Raw genomic sequence first — 16,949 nt, forward strand, 5'->3', positions numbered from 1 at the left:
ATTATTTATGTGTACAGTTGTTAGCTAATAGACACAGATAGAAAATGAAAGCATTAATAAAATAAATACAGTTCTCTTGAGTGTATATACAGTCTTAGTAAAACCTGATTTAAAATAGATAAGCATTGATTTATGTAGTGCCTCTTTCTTCTAGATCTTGTGGTTATAGATTTTATTTCACTTTCACTTCTCCCTTTCAGCCTTTTAAATTGTACCAAGCTTGTAAGTACAATTCTAAGAATTAAAATATTAAATGGAATGTATTTGTAAGGAAGAATCCACTGACTGCTCTGAGTGGCAGATCAGCTTTAATCATATGCTTGATGTATGAAGCATTGTGAGTATCAGGAATAGTCTTGTTTTAGGTACTTGTCTCATTTCTTTGGTTATTTGATCCCCTTTGAGGGTGATATACTTCAGTATGAAATTTATGGCACTAATATTGAGAAAGTCAGTGTATACCAAGCTCTAATTGACTTGATCTTCAGCAATCTGACCTTTATTGTAGTAACACAGAAACTAGTCCTTAAAGAATTAGTAAATAGGAAGAGGCATGACGTGAGAAATTTTTACCTGAAAAGAACTGTTTCAAATCATTTAGAAAGGAAAGTACTTTGAATGTGAAGTATGAATGTTTTAGTAATCAAATACAGATTTCCTTAAACTGGACATTCCAGACTAACTTTGCAGGAACCTAAGGAAGATTTTCAGGGACAGATCTGTCATTGTTCTAGGTACAGACTTAAAGGCCTCATGGTGGTCTCTTGGCCATAGGGTGCGTAATGGAAGTATTCTAGAGTGAGTTCTCTGCCCAGTTATCAGCATAGCTTTGTACCTTAACAGAGACCTAAACCCATCATTGGTGTTGTTGCATCTGAAACTCTGGTTTCCCCATTCATAAAGCCACAGAAGCATTTTCTGTGACTGAAAATTTTAAGGATGACCAATACCAAACATTTTTATCCTTCCACCTAATTACCAACACAACATTTTACATAACTAAATCAAAATACTCCAGGGATCTAAAGACAGATACTGTACTTCAAATTTCAGCTTTTAGTCCTGCGAGGTTCTGAGTAAACTTGGAAATTTCTCCTTCAGTGAATGATTTGTCTTAAAAATAGAGTAGAATTTGAGTAAATAGGTGAGTATCTATATGTAAATCAGCTTTTTATTCCAGATTTTCCTGTTTAATTAATGTTTAATTATATTTATAGTTAGATAGTGAACGGTTAGAGCAGATGTCCAGAATGGCTCTAATGAAAGAACACATCGATTCTCTGGAAACAGAGGTAAAAATAATGGCAAGAAGATGCCAGGACTCTGAGAATGAGCTGAGCCACCAGAAGGATGAATATATTTCACTGAGGTCAGTGAAAGAATATAACTGCATCAGTTCAAGTAATGTCAGCCTTGGCTTTTGGGTTACGTTTAGCTCAAAGGGAGGAGAACTTACGACAGTTGTGCTCGTGAGACATCTTTCTGTTTTGGAATTAAATGTTTTTCCTCATTGCTTATTTATATGTAAAATGTTGATTTGCTGTTACTATGATGTAAAGAAAACCATTTTCAGTGGGAAAGCAAAATGGCTTGGGTTAGGAACTTGCTATTAGAAACCATAGTAACTGATGTATTTTGAAGAATTATGTTTTAATTACAAATACATAAAAATCATTTTCCTTTGATGCTGTTGTTCTTAAAAAGGCAAGCAAATAAACACAAACTAATGAGTGTCATGTGTTCAGTTAGTTTCAAACATCCATTTCTTAGTCCTGCAGTTTTTTCAGGAGCAGAAATAAAACTGAAGCCTTGCATGGAGTTTTTGAACTCCACTGCTGCTCGACTGGAGTTCCTAACAGCATTCAGAAACATACAGTGGGACTAGACTCGAGTAAAGCTGTAGGGAAGAAAGCATAGGTCAGTGAGTTCATGATGAAAAGGACTACTTACTGACTGGAGAGGGAGGTTAAGCACGTGAGAAATTTGAGCAGAGATAAGAAGGTATAGATCACATGCTGAAGCAGGTTACAGGATGAGCAGACTGCAGCAGAAGATACTGTGACTTTTCTACTTCTACACCTGTGATTGTTCCAACAGTGTAACATCTACATGATGTTTCGATGTGGAATGCTGAAAAATCATAAAACCACAACAATTTGTAAGCTGTAATTCAGTCAGGCAAATGCTCTCCTAAACCCACGTGTCATTAACAGTGGCTGGTGTAGGGGATGAATAGCCGATGTAATTTTTTTCTTTGTTTGATTTTAATTGGTGGGAACGATGTGCTGTTCCACAATACCTTTCCAAGAATACTGCAATTTCTGAAGTAACACAAACTCCTTTGTCAAAACGTGTCCGGCATTGCTGCTGTTTTTTACAAGTTGTCAGATTTATGAGTACTATAAAAGCTGAGTTCTTGAAGAGTAGTTGCTACTAGTAAGATATAACTTAAAATAGGTCAAGCATTCCAGTGTGTGTTTTAAGTAAAGATTTTTCTTATAATTATTTCTAACAATTTTTTGCTCTCTCTGTTGTAAAAAATTCTTATTTTCCTGTGATTCTTTATAGCAGTATTCAGACCGTAATATCTAGAGATTAAGGCTAACATTGATAAAATATCTTCAATAGTCTAAGATAAACAGAAGTATCTAGCTTTTACTTCACTTGTGGCATTTCAAAAAGGAATTAAGTCCTCTAATATCTGAATTCTCTTCTTTTTTAGTCTAATGAAGGAAAAGACAGATCAGATTCTTTCAGAGGCACAGCGAAGTCTTACTAAGAAAAAATATGAAATTCAACTTAATGAAGAGAAAATTAAGCTTCTGGATGAAAAAATTGGTGAGTGATAGATATGGTTTTTCTAATAAAATTCCATTGGATAATAATGTTTCAGCTTTTTATTTTGTTTCTATCATGTAGAAAGAACAAAATTCTTGAAAATAAATAAATAGACATCTGGTAGTTTTAATGTTTCATGCACAAAGTCCATTTTCTTTCGTTGTTGGAAGGTTTTTGCATTTTAAAATTATATAAATAAAGCTCTTGCAACTAAATTTTGATACTATGCATATTGTTGTCCCAACGATGGATGTTAGTATTAACATGCTGGGTCTGAGCCTATCAGTTGCATTTATGATCTACTAAGCTGGTGGCTGTATCCCCCAGCATCAGTAGATGATGATGTAATGAGGAAAGCATCTTCTGTAGATTACATTCTATATGAAATGTTGTACCCTTTTTCTGTTAAGGGACTGAAGGAAGTGGATACAGAAATTATTTCTAGTGTGCCAATTAATGAGTTACCGCTTCCAGAAATACAAATGCGTTGTGTCTGAAGTCTTATTTTGTTCTGTAGATACAGTTGACATGATGTACTGTTAAATGAAGTGGTGAATTTGTGAATGGAAAATACAGCTATTAAAATATCTTCTCCTTCATTACTTACAATTTTTAAACTCCAGTTACTCAGCTCTAAGGCTCTAAAACTTGAATAAGCATCTCATTCAAAGCAAATTTAAATTTTTGAATGCTTTGGCTAAGGTGTTTAAGCCACTGCTGAGAAACCTAGGAAAAAAGATGTTTTGTCCACATTAAAATCTATATATCATGTTAAAAAGTTTAGCTCCCTGATGTAGTGAAGTACTGGCTTAATAGGGGCATCTGCCTATGTATTATTGTATTATTGTTTAAATCATTCCTAGGAAATGTGTCCAAACTAAGCATATGTTAAGTCTTTTAGTTCTGAAAGCTGAAAGGAGACTTCAGAATCTCACATCTAAGACCTCCAACCATCTGACCAAAGCATGTTACAGTCTAGACTCATAAAGATGTGGAAATCCGAGTGTCTTCCATCTCATGTATTACAATAGGGAGAGTTTGTGGAAAAAGACTGGAAGGTGGATATATGGGAATGATGTCTTTAAAAGACTGGGCCACATATGATTTTACTTTGAATGGTTTATCTCCTGGAAGTAGTTAATAAGCATCATTCGGAGCCTCCAGTTACACTGACGTTTGTGAAGCAATTTGCAACCTGCATACTCTTTATGAGATGTAAATTTCACTGTAACAAGAATTCCTGTAGTTTTCCCCTGAGAATGCAGTGTATGCACCTCAAATAAGGATTGATTATCTGACCACTTAAAGGTAAATGCAGTGCATAGCATTTTGTTAGCTCAGTGAAGACAGGCAGGGAAAGAGATCTTTTCAAATTTCACTTTCTAATAAGTAGATTAACTGTTTTTTTTTTCATTAATAGCTTTGAACTTCTTAAGTGACCTTGGATTTTGTAAATGAGGTTTTTTAAAACTCTTGTACACAAAGTTCATATAAATAAAGCACTGTTTCTGAAAACTGTCTAATATTGGGATATTTATCTCTTATTTCATGGGAGCCTTTCCAGGTTGTAGCCTTCATGTGCCTTCTGTCTACTGTAATTCTATTTAAGCCATTTATTTTTACAATGCCCACTAAAATTATTTGAATTATCTAAACATTAGCCATTTAAGGATAGATATATATATATTTTTTGAGCCAAGTAAGTTAAGTCCTTGAAAGAAGAATGCAGTTCTACAAGTATCACTGGGATTACCTGTGTTTCTGAAAACACACTTGCCTCAGTATTTTCTTGAAGGAAAACTTTTGTAATGTTCTTTCATGCTTCAGAAGTGTATCAAAATAGTTTTTATCTTGAATGATTTGAATTTATAAAAACAAGACCTTTCTGATTGCGTTCAGATGACTTTTCAAAACAAAGTTCTGCACAAGAAGAGAAGATCTGTGCACTGAAAGATACAATTGTGCAACTTGAAAAAGAGAAGGAAACTTTGCAAGAATGCGTGGAAGAAGAAAGAGAGAAGATAGTCACTTTTGAGGAAAACCTGAAGATTAAAGTATGTTCTAACATGGAAAAATCAGAATAAATTATGGAATCATGAGAGATTAAATAGAGGAAGGATTTGTTAGGTCATCATAACACTCTTATAATGCTATCTGCAGTTTAGAGCTCAGTGCTGACCTGCTTCAGTTTCAAGGCAGTAAAATTCATGTTAACATCAATAGCAGTGGGTCTGAGCCATGTTGAACCCCTCATGTTTGGATTTTGCATAGCTTATACTTATCAAGAGAGGAAACTTCAATTCCTTTCCTTAGGTGAAGAAAAGTAAATTGGCTAACAAAGTGTTTTATTATAAAATTTAGCCTGAATTCTTCCCTGGTGCCCATTAATGTTAAAGATACAGTGCCAAGTACTGCTTTTCTTATCACTGATGTTGCATTTGAATGGTATCGTTTTCATCGTAAGGTATTAGTTTAGCTAGGCAAAATGCATCAGGTCTTTTTTTTTTTTTTTTTTTTTTTTGCATAGTGTGATTTCTATCTCTATAATGAAGCTGCTTAGGTCTGAAGCATTGTTTTTCTCTTCAGCCTAAGTTATCTTGATATTGATTTAGGACACACTAAATGAGGTATTTCACAAATGCAGTGATTGTTAACTTGAAGTTGCAGTACCTTCAACATAACATTGAAAATAGGATATTGCAAGACAGGCCATAATCATATTGCTATAAACAATAACTCCACATATTAAAGACTGTGAATTGTAAATGGTGCCTATTTTGCAGAAGCGATGGCTGTATCTCATATATCTTGGGTTTTCAGTAGAAAACATTTGCTTAGCCTATCTATACTTTTAATATCTGTGTGCAGAGACAGTGGAACAAACTGATACAGTTTGTGCTAGTCTTTTGTTTTGTTTTTTGATGGAAATACAGTGACAGAGTTTTTGTTTTATCAGTTAAACACCACCAAACTCTGGTAGTCTATTAATTGTAGAAAAACTGTGATAACTTATCTAGCAGACAGAAGACATATTTACTTTTGAAAGTGTGTGTGACAAATGCCACCATTCAAACCACAAAGGATTAAAAAATTTAATTAAAAGTGTTACATTCTGCAGAAGATAATATTTGTTGCTTTATTTGCCAAAGTTGGTTATCAGGATTTTCAGCTCTAAGCAGTACACGATGAAACTTTGAAAATCAGAGTCTGTTTTGCATTAATCAGCTAACTGAATAAAAGGAAATTAGAGTTGTGAGGAATTTATCTTAATTTTGTATTTCTTTTTAAGGAGAAAACTATTTCAGATTTGAAGATTCTGATTTCCGATTTGGAGCGTTCAATACAGTAAGGATAAAATTTCGAGATCATAATTAAGTTTTGATTCACGCATAGTATTAATGCAGAGAAAAAAAAAAAAAAAGGATCCTAGGATGTGCTAATGTAGAATTGTTTTTTTCTACTCTGTTACATATTAAAATGCTACAGCTTTGTTTCACAATTTGCAAACTTAACCACAGGAAAGCTATCATTTTGCTATGTTGAACAGCATTGTCATACCTGAAGTATTTATTATTTGCTACATAGAAAATCTGCTGAAGCGCTGTGTATCTGTGAGAAAGATATCACCAGTTTGCAACAACAGCTGCAAGAAGCCAACAAAGAACTTGCACAAGCTAACAACAACAGAGAAATGTTAGCTCAGGAGAAGGACAGGTTACAAGAGCATCTTTCTAATGCTAAACAAGAAAATCAGGTATATGCGTATAGAGAAATCTTGACTAAAAAAGAAAATGAAGTGTTTTTCTGGTAGTGCATAGAATTGGTGCGCTCATTTTTCAAACTGATTTTGTCACTTCCTGTTTAGGTCACCTGTATGAAGAAGCTCAGTTGCTCTTGTGTTATGGTTTGGATGTTTATCTCCAGGAACAGCTGCTTAACTCTTGTTTCTGGTCTTTTTGTGAAAATAATTGTGGTGGTTATAACCGCTATTTACATTGCAAAATACTGTAAAGGAGACAGCAGCTATTTATTGTACGGTGCTGCGACTGGCTCAGAGCGTATACAAGTTTACATGTTTGAACACAGGACACATTTATTAAGGTTCATAGCTTTATTAACAGGACTGTATATACCATTCTTTAAAGGGGCTCTTGGGTAAAAGAGAATAGCAATGGTAGCCAGCTCTTAAATGGGTCTAGGAGAAATGGAGTCAGGCTCCACCCCTTCCGGCAGCACAGGTGAATTGCCTTACCTGTGCTCCCGTGGCTGACTCAGTGCTTGCCTCAGGTGATCAATCAGAGGTTCAGGCTGTGATTCAGCAGTTCCCATACACATGTCTGGACTGCAGTCTCATCTCATGCACACATTTGATGTTCACACATCAATATGTTTTCTAAGCAGCCAGAAATTAGGCTTAGTACTTGCAATAGGTCATCATTGTATAATGTTCTATTTTTTCTTCTTTTTGTTAAAATCTCTGCCTTAATTCAGGTTTTCTCATGCTTGCTTTTTCTCCTCTACACTTGTTCAACTGCTTAGAATATCTTCTTCTTTGAATATACTTTTCTATTTCCTGATTTTCTTCTCTTCTTCAAATGTTATAATCACTAAAGATAGATAGTGAGTGTCAGTAGAAACGTGGATTACTGAAAGGCGTCTCTCTATTCATCTGTATCTCTCATCTATTCAGAATCTTTTATAATCCCCATTGTTTCTGATGTGGTCAGCTGGTATAAATAAAGCTACCTGTTGCTTGTAGCTACTTTCAAAAACTTCATGGTTCCTTTGAAATGTGTCTGTAGGCTTATAGAAGCAGTTAGAAACAAAAGAATCTTAGCCTCATGTGATCAACTAATTTTTAATAGATGTGTCTTTATAATATGCATTTTTTACTTGTGGCTTTTCCATTAATTTAGGTGAAAGTCCAAGCATCTCAATTAGTATTCCTCTTTCTTCAGTAGGGCTGAAAAAGTTCACAGAATTCCAGAGCACCTTTCTCAGCACCTCATGGACATTTCACAACAGGAACAAGGGTTTCTCCATAGTCTACATCTGTTTTTCCTTACGTACTGCTTCTTGCAGTGGAGTGTTCTCACAGTAGTTTGCAAGAAAGGGAGATAATTATTGACTTGTCCAGAAACCTTTCTGCAATCCTATTCATGTTTTTCTTCATTTTAAGATTTAGTATTATTTTAAAGTCAAAGAAGGTAAATCTTTTTGATATGTGCCAAATTTCATTTGTAGAAATCCACATACCTTATATTTTGTATATACTTAATAAAGGCATATGCTGTAGATACGTACAAATTCTATTTATTTTTGTCAAGGTACAAACAATATACTTCAGCCTTATTAAACAAATCTTTCTTCATAGGTACTACATATGAAAATAACTAAGTACAAGAATGAGCTTGATGAGATGAAGTTGAAAGCCCAGGATTCAAACATGGATATTGCCAGGCTAAAGGGAGTACTGAAGTTTAAAGTGAGTATGTGGATTAAAGCTGTTCTAACTAAAATTGAAATTGCAACCATCTTTCCATAGAAGATCTTTCCAAAACTGTGTTCAGCTACTACAGTTTTAATAGTTTGATAGTATTTTCTTAGCTGATTTTCCTGTAGACAAGTAACAAAGTGTATTTCACCATTTTATGCATGTGTGTGTGTGTGTTCATTAAATTTAAAACTTCAGTGCATAATATAAGAACTTGAGACACTTTTGTCTCTGCTACTGTATGGGATTAACAGAAAAAAGTTTGCAATATATTCCTATACTTCACATTTTTAGTGTTAATTCAGCCATTTTTAACAGAAGTCTCTTGCTCATCACAACGTGGCCATATGGAACAAAACACTTGTTCTGAGAAGTCTCTCAATGTTTTTGCTAAATGCAAGATTCTCAATAAAAAGAGAACATCCACTGCTATGTCATACCTGCACAACTGTAAATATCCCTATTTTGAGAAGCATACTGTAAAATATTAAACAAGTTTTATGTGTTAGGAGAGAGAGAACTGTGAGCTTTTGGAGAATTACCACAAAGCCCGTGAACAAGGAGAAAGTTGGGAAGCAAAGTGCCATCAAGCAGAAGAAGACTGTAACTCTGTCAGATTGGCATTAATCAGTGCGGAGTCTGAGAACCGCAGGTTGAAAGAGAAAATGAAGACTCTTGAAACAGAGATGGAGCAAGTAAGTTGAAATCATAGTTTCTGTAGTTCACATTTGAAATTTTCTGGTAACATTTTAGGCTTATGGCTGTTTAAAATTATAGTTTATACCACTTCTATTTGAATTTTAGAGATAGTTGCTACACTGAAGAATATGGGGTTTATTTCGTAACGTAATGAGCAGTCATACGAATGTCATACTTGGGGGAAAACAAATTAAAAATAATACATAAAATAAAACTAATACAGTTCAAAGAAAAAAGTTAAACAGCATGTTTGAAATGAGGGAGGGCATAACCTCGCACAGAACTCCACAGCATACCTGAAACATACCTAGTACTTTGTCCCCTGGTACATTCCAGTCCTTGCTTCTCTTGCTTCCAACTTTTCAACCTTCTTTCCAGTGGTTTAGGTGTCCCAAACATCTATTTATTTCCTATTTGAAAATGTGAAGGACTTAACATTTAAACTGAGCATTTAAATTGTGTTCTGGTTTGGGGTTGCTGTTTTTGCTACAGATCATCTCTGCTTCCTAAATATTGCAGAGGCTATTGAGGGCTTCTCACGCACATTAGATAGTCAATAGAAGCTGATCTGCAGCTGTTCATAAAGAAGGATGAGAACATAGTAGCAAACCAGTACAGGACAACTGTGTGGCAGATTTTTACTATAATGAAGCTGGCTTGTGGTCCTAGTTTGTCTAATCAGCCTCAAATGGGTAGAGATTTTATCTTTCTACCTCCTTCCCAGGTCTAATATTAATTACAGGAATAAACAGGCCTCTTCATGTGTCAACAAATGCAGTCAGAATTGCAGATGGATATCATGTTCAGGTTCGCAGCAGTTACATTAAGGCATGTATCTTAAACACACTAATTTTAATTCAGAAATCTTAATGTATGTAATTTAATGTAGTCCTTTTCCTTTTTTTTTTTTTTTTTAATTAATTTTTTAAATTAATTTATTTATTTTAGCCAAGTCAGAGCTGGAATTATGTAACGTGTTCCCCCTACAACCATCTTTTTCCATCTCAGTTATAAGAAATCTTTCAGGGAAGTCGTTGCTTTGTCTCTTTGCTCTCATTGCCTTTGTCAAATTTCCATACTCAGCCACATTGACAATTAAATGGTTAAAAGTGGTTGGAAATACAAGACAGGTATGACTGGCTAAGGTACAGGCATTTTTCAAAAGGGAAAATCTAGGTTATATTGTTTTAAAATACACAACATTCAGAGTGCTTCTAGTCAAAACTGCTGCTGCTGGCTTTGCAAACTTCATCTTAGTGTGGCTTCTGTCAGCTCTTCATCATGCCTGAGTTTATGGGTGACAGCAACATGAACATGGCTGACAGCATTTGAGCGTTCAGTGCTCTTCTACATGCAGGAATACATTTTATTTTAAAAATAAGAGGTTCTATCTGGGAATGAAATAAGGGCCATGGCAGAATTTTGAATCTTAATAGTTCAGAAGAAAGAGTAGAATCCTAAGAAGTTTAAAATTTGGTAGTTGAATTTGCTATCAGAAGCAAGAATCTTTTTTCTACTTATTTTATATACAGAAGGTATTTAAAGAAATAACTTTAAAATTTATTCCAGAATAAACTACTGCCACCTCTTAAAAATCATCACAACAATATTTTTGTAGGATGTTTCTGTAGGAATTTGGAAGCAGTCTTATAATTTCTTTGCAATACACTTTTGATTATCTGATATTGCTTTATTATAGCATTTAACAACAGAAGAAGCATACCAGTCTCAGCTTTCTACCTTACACAAGTCTATTGTGAAAATGGAAGGAGAGCTTCAAAACATACATCAGGAGAGAGTCTCTGTACTTGCAAATCTCGTATCTATGCAAGAACTTTGCATTAAATTAGATGCAGGCAAAGAACTGTTAAGTCAGCAGTTAACTTCCACATCAGAGAAGGTAGAAAGGGTATGTGAAATAAATTTAAAAAATAATTTTATGCTAATGTTATACTTTAAGGGATCTCAAACTACTTTCCGATCTAAAATGATCAAAGAAATCTCTACTGATGATCAGCGGCTCTTTCTTTTTTTTTATGTTTAATGTAGCATACCTCAGAAACATATTCCTCGGAGCATGGATGTTGTACTGTCTATACCACCACTGCTTTACAAAGTTTTACTTTGAGTACTGAAATTCAGGATGTAATATTACTAATTGTTTTCTTGACAGATGGCTTGGATTTCACATTCAGCCACTTAATAGACAGAATAGCTAGAGTAGTTTATTAGCAAAGAAACTTGATATGGACATTAGAATGCTTGACAGGTTTAGGAAGCAACAGAAGTGATTCTTTTATGAAATTGTCAATGAAGAGGCTTGCTGGGATTGTAGAGGGAAGCAAGAGTTTCAGGATGGGAAGATACAGAAATGCAGCTGGAGAGTTTAGTGAAGATTCTGAATGCTGATTCTAAAATAATATTGTTCTTTCAGTGTTTTAATACTGTTTATTTTAACAAAGCTTATATGATTTTTAGTATTGTTTTGTTCTGAAATACAGAAGTAGAATATCAGAACTGTTTATAGGCAAGAGAACTATAGTTTTGATTGACAGTGGAAAATTGGCTTTTCAGAATAAGGAAAACTCATTTTAATTCATTAAGACCAAATAATTTGGATTTTGCTTTGTAAAGTAAAAAAGTGCTCTGTTCTGTGCTGAGGCCTCACCTCAAGCACTGGGTGCAGGTTTAGGTGCCACAATATAGCAAGGAGATAAAACTGTTAGAAGTACCCAAAAGAGGGCTTATAAAGGTGGTAAGGGGTCTCGAAGGCAAGGCATAGAAGGAACAGTTGAAATCTCTTCCAACTCAGGATGTTCTGTGATTATATGATTCTATTTCATAGAGTTTCTTATTTGTATCAAGTATGCCTAAGTTCATAGATATGCACTGAGTAAGTTTATAAATCCAAAACAGGATTTTAATTGAGGTCAAATATGACAGTAATCAACCATGTTGAACCATCTGGGAGTAAGAACAAATTTGGGTCATCGATACTAAACTTCTTTTATTTTTAAAGATTACTCTAACTGCTGACCACTGAACACAGCAGGCATACATCTGAAATGTTACAAACCTTGTTTAGCTGCAGAGTGAATGTGATTCATCCCATTCTGAAATAGAGCTGCTGAGAAGACAACTGGAAAATGAAAGAGCATCTCTGAAAAATCTGGAATCTTTGCTTGCGTCCAATCGTGAGAGAGAATTTCAGTCACAGATAGCAGAGCAAGAGAAAGACTCTGAAATTCTGCTTCTCAAGGAGCAACTTTTTTTAGCAGAGAATAAACTGTGAGTAAATGACCAGGAGGACATTGTAGTTGAGTTTTGTTTTGTTTTTAAATTCTTTCCATATATACATATATAAACATAGATATGCATGTATACACATGTCTATCTAGCTGCATTTTCAGATGATCAAAGTACCTTGGATACCTTAATAGCAGAAGATAACATAAGCCTGCTTCTAATTCCTCAGCTATAACCTAAAGTACTCTTCTGTGCATGTTTTACTCCAGAAGGGAATCAGTTGCATGGTATAGCTGCCCTTTTCATTTTGCATTCTATTTGGTAACATACTTGAGGATTATAGCTGCTATCTAATTAAAACGTATGAACTTTACAGCACTGTGAAGAGTCGAGATTTCACACAGCTCAAAAATACAACAGCTCAGCTAGAGTCAGAATTGGATATCACTAGAAGACAGCTGGCAACTGAGAGGTTTGAAAGGCAAGTACATATTTTTGTATTATGTTTTCTCCATCTAAATGGGATGAAATACATTGCAGTACTAAGACTTAGTCTGATTAAAAGGATAAACAGCAAAGTTCGGCTTTGCTCTGTTTTTCGTCTACTATGTGTTCAGAGGCTACTCATGCCATGGTGTGTGAAACTGTTACGTGTTCTGTCTACATTAGTTGCCTGTCAACGCAATGAGACACCGAAATAAACTTGCTTCTCAAGCAGCCTGCTTTAGGATGGGATGGGACATTTTCCTGAACATGCACTTATTTCAAGTGAGGGTCTAGGTATCTTGTTGCATACTTGTCTCTAATTAGTCTGTACTGACACAATGAAACAATTTTAGCCTGTACAGTCTGCACTCTCCCAAGTGCTGTGTGGGGCACTGAATGTGCCAATATGAAGAAAATCACCTTTTTAGGTTTTCATTTAATGGGCAGGATGAGAAAGTTTAACAGTAGGTACAAATTGTTTCATGTGATTTAGCCATAGTACAAGAAACAGTCCTAGGCCTGTCTTACTAGTTGCCTTATCTATTTAGTCTTGGTAGCTTAAACAGTTTCTTTATGAAACAAAAATAGCAAGATTTTTCTACTTCATGGATGTAGTGAGGTTAAAAATGTTAAAAACTGCCAAGTATTATTTTAGGTATTCAAAAGAAATTGGTAGAAGAAGTAGTGATGTGATTATAGCATGCTTGAGAATCAGGTATTTTGTTTAATTGTAGCAAATTAGTTTGTTAATACTCTATTCACTCATAAGGATGAGAGTTTTGAGGGGGAAACATCTACACTTGAGGTTAGGTCTTTTAAAGATACATTTCTCAAATGTCACAGTATGTGTTTCAATTTCAAATTGTTTTCTCCCTTATCCTGAAGTTACGGCAAAAACTGCAGAACTTTGGGGTTAGATGTGTGAGTGAATTAAAAAGGTAGCATCATGTGTACTTCTTCAGCTGCACAAAATAAGCAAAAATAAGTACTTTTGTTTTAAAATAGTCTCGCTCTTCTCTAAGCAGTTGTTTCCCTACTTCTCCAGTGTGAGTGCATCCATTTTGTGCTTTTTGGTTGTTCCCTGATGCTTCTTGGGGCGTTCATGGTCAAAAAGCAGAATCAGCCTCCATACTTAAGCTCTTCTCCTAATTAAGGATAATTTGTTACATAGTTGTTTACAGTTGCAGTAATATCAAGATTTAATTTATAGTTTATTCGCCTGATAAATATTAGGGTGTGTCTATACGTCAGTGTTGCCTCACTATGGATCAGAGATCCTCCATTATCGTTCTTGAAAACAATTTCTCTTCTACTTCAAGATAATTACAAGCACAGTTGCCTGAATTGTTTTGGAAAGAGCAAAGTTGCATCTTGTTGTGCAGCCTGTAAGTTAGCTGTAAGAACAGTATGCAGAAAGAGTTACCTGTCTTTTAGAGAAGTGTATGACAAGCACCACATCTCCATATAAAATAAAATTTAAGGAAAAAAAAAAGTTAAAAGAACAAAGAAAAAGTTAATGACTGTGTGATAACTTTGATTTTTAGAAGTGCTTAATCTGACTGTGAAATAATGTTTATATAGGGAACGAGCTGTACAGGAACTTCGATGCCAGAATCGTACAGTCACGTATCAGTTAAGCTCTACATTAAGAACATCATCACCTGAACGTGCTCATCATCCACTTCCTGATTGGTCTCTGGACAGTTCCCTAGAAGGGTAAGTAGTTCAACAATGTTTAAGTTCCAAACACTGAAAACAAATTAAATAAAAGGATGAACTCTGATATTTCTTGTTGAAATATTGGCTCAATTACACAACTTGGCACCATATTTAAATGCATTCTATGAGTTTTCAAACACTTGTAATCTTGTGGTAGAAAAAAAACCCAACAGTTTTCCTTCAGCAGTCACTGAAATGGAGCCTCCACCACTTACATCTACTCCCCTGTCAGTTTTAGTCTTTTAGATTAATTTTATGTTTGGTAGCTGTCTGCTTGTTGCCTCACAATTCATACTGATGGCAGCATGCAATAAAAATATTTGCCAATTGAGTGGGAAAAATTCTCATTTCATTACTTTCAGGAAATGGTCTGCTTTTGAATCAGTGCTTTACGTACTTCTGAGATGAATCTGGTAAATATTAGCACAGCAGTGTAAGACTGTAAATTGGTAGCTGTTGTCTGTCTTTTGTATCAAGTGCAGTCCCTTCATCCTCTGAAAGAACCGTGTCTACTCCTTCCTAACCTGAGTGTAGTGTAGCTCTTACATTTGTTGAAATAAGCTCTGTGTCACTTGGGACTGATCAACTGACTTTTTATAACCACAACATTTTCTTTTATTTTTGATATCATCTAAAGAAAAGAGAATTCAATCAATTCAATCTATGTTGTCATCTATACTGATACTACATAATTATGATGCTGTTCCTATTTGTTCAACTCCTTATCAGACTGATATTAGAAAAGTATTCCTTTCTAATTAGTAAAGTGCTAGTTAAATATCAAATCCAAAGAATCACAGAATCGTAGAATCATAGGATTCCTCAGGTTGGAAAAGACATAAAGATCATGGAGTCCAACCACAACCTCACCGTACTACCCTGACTCTAACAACCCTCCACTAAATCATGTCCCTGAGCACCACATCCAAACAGTTTTTAAACACATCCAGGGATGGTGACTCCCCCACCTCCCTGGGGAGCCAATTCCAGTGCTTAACAACCCTTTCTGTACAGAAGTGTTTCCTGATATCCAACCTAAACTTATCCTGGTGCAACTTGAGGCCATTTCCCCTTGTCCTGTCACCAGTGAGAAGAGACCAACTCTACTCCCACTGTAAGCACTTTTCAGATATTGGAAGAGAGCAATAAGGTCTCCCCTCAGCCTCTTTTCCCCAGACTAAACAGCCCCAGTTCCTTCAGTCTCTCCTCGTAGGGCGTATTCTCCAAGCCCTTCACAAGCCCTGTTGCCCTTCTTTGGACCTGCTCCAGCACCTCAATGTCCTTTCTGTACTGAGGAGCCCAAAACTGAACACAGTACTTGAGGTGAGGCCTCACCGAGTACAGGGCAGGATTACTCCCCTAGTCCTGCTCACACCATTCCTGATACAAGCCAGGATGCCATTGGTCTTCTTGGTTGAATCCTAATCCAGACTAATCTACAAACTAGATTATGAGTTCAACTCATTTCTTGTTTGCATCAATACAGAATAGTTGAAATTACTAAAAAAAGTCCTCCAAGAGCTGAAATTTCATTCTTAGATGCCTGAAGATGACCTACTTGGGGAGTCAGAAAGATATGGTAGAAACGATAATTTCTTGGTGTAGAGGAATCTTCTGCAACCAGTATCTGAACATGCAGTAAAAAACCCTGAGACAGCAGTGCTGGAATTACCATTGACACTCTTCTTACACTACATATTTTGTGCACTATTTTAGCACACATCCTAAGATAGGAGATGGGTCAGGCAATCACCTTTTCATTATATTCAGAATGTGATATCATAAAAAAATTGGATGGTAACTTTTTCCTATTCTCCCATTTTTCTCTGACTTGACTCCCTGTATGAGTAAAATGAAAAGAATGCACCATGTAGCATGTCTTGCAGACCTGGTGGGAAAGACCTTTGTTTGTACATTTTCTTTGGTAGGAGTCCAAAACTTGCCCTTCCCTTCAAAAAGCATTGTAGCATGTTTGCACAATAAAGTCTAATGCTTCAAATCATCTACCTGGATTGATTTCAGAGAGACAGGAAGCCTGCTCGTAGTATTTTCAGAATCAAAACCTTAAATTGTGTTCATGGAAACCTCAGAATCTATTTCTATGTTCACTACAAAATTAGACTATGTTTTGTTTTATTTTCTAGGAATTCTTCATTCAAGGACTTCTAATATTATATTCACAATGGCCTGTGAAGACTGCACACTATTTGGAGAGTTCAAGTTTAATTTGCATTCAGTTATCATTTTTGCCTGCTGAATGCTTTATTTCATTAAATCTATTTCAAAAATACTTGCATGGATTTATATACACTCTTTGTTGTTCATTGGGAAGAAATTGGTATGGATAGCTTCCTTTCCTTCCCCTCCCCGCTCATGTATTTTTGTGTTACATGGCACATCCATCACTGTAAACATAAAAAAAGTTCATGTTACATTGATTGTACTCACATTGTACTGTAATTTTAAC

General features: G+C 35.3%; 1 protein-coding gene across 1 annotated transcript in view; it reads left to right on the top strand.

Moving 5' to 3' along the window:
* The window catches only part of TSGA10 (testis specific 10), a gene marked incomplete at both ends in the record, with an annotated part of 29,947 nt that extends 13,296 nt beyond the window's left edge, over positions 1-16,651 (top strand). The window contains 12 exon segments of the mRNA XM_079544226.1: positions 1,218-1,369; positions 2,723-2,838; positions 4,738-4,892; positions 6,128-6,183; positions 6,424-6,592; positions 8,213-8,323; positions 8,842-9,027; positions 10,731-10,940; positions 12,117-12,319; positions 12,654-12,758; positions 14,345-14,479; positions 16,627-16,651. Coding sequence (XP_079400352.1) covers positions 1,218-1,369; positions 2,723-2,838; positions 4,738-4,892; positions 6,128-6,183; positions 6,424-6,592; positions 8,213-8,323; positions 8,842-9,027; positions 10,731-10,940; positions 12,117-12,319; positions 12,654-12,758; positions 14,345-14,479; positions 16,627-16,651 — 1,623 coding nt within the window.
* Between the last annotated feature and the right edge of the window lie 298 nt (positions 16,652-16,949).

The sequence above is a fragment of the Tetrao urogallus genome (genome assembly GCF_951394365.1).
Source record: "Tetrao urogallus genome assembly, chromosome: 1".
In the NCBI taxonomy this organism is placed as follows: Eukaryota; Metazoa; Chordata; class Aves; order Galliformes; family Phasianidae; genus Tetrao; species Tetrao urogallus.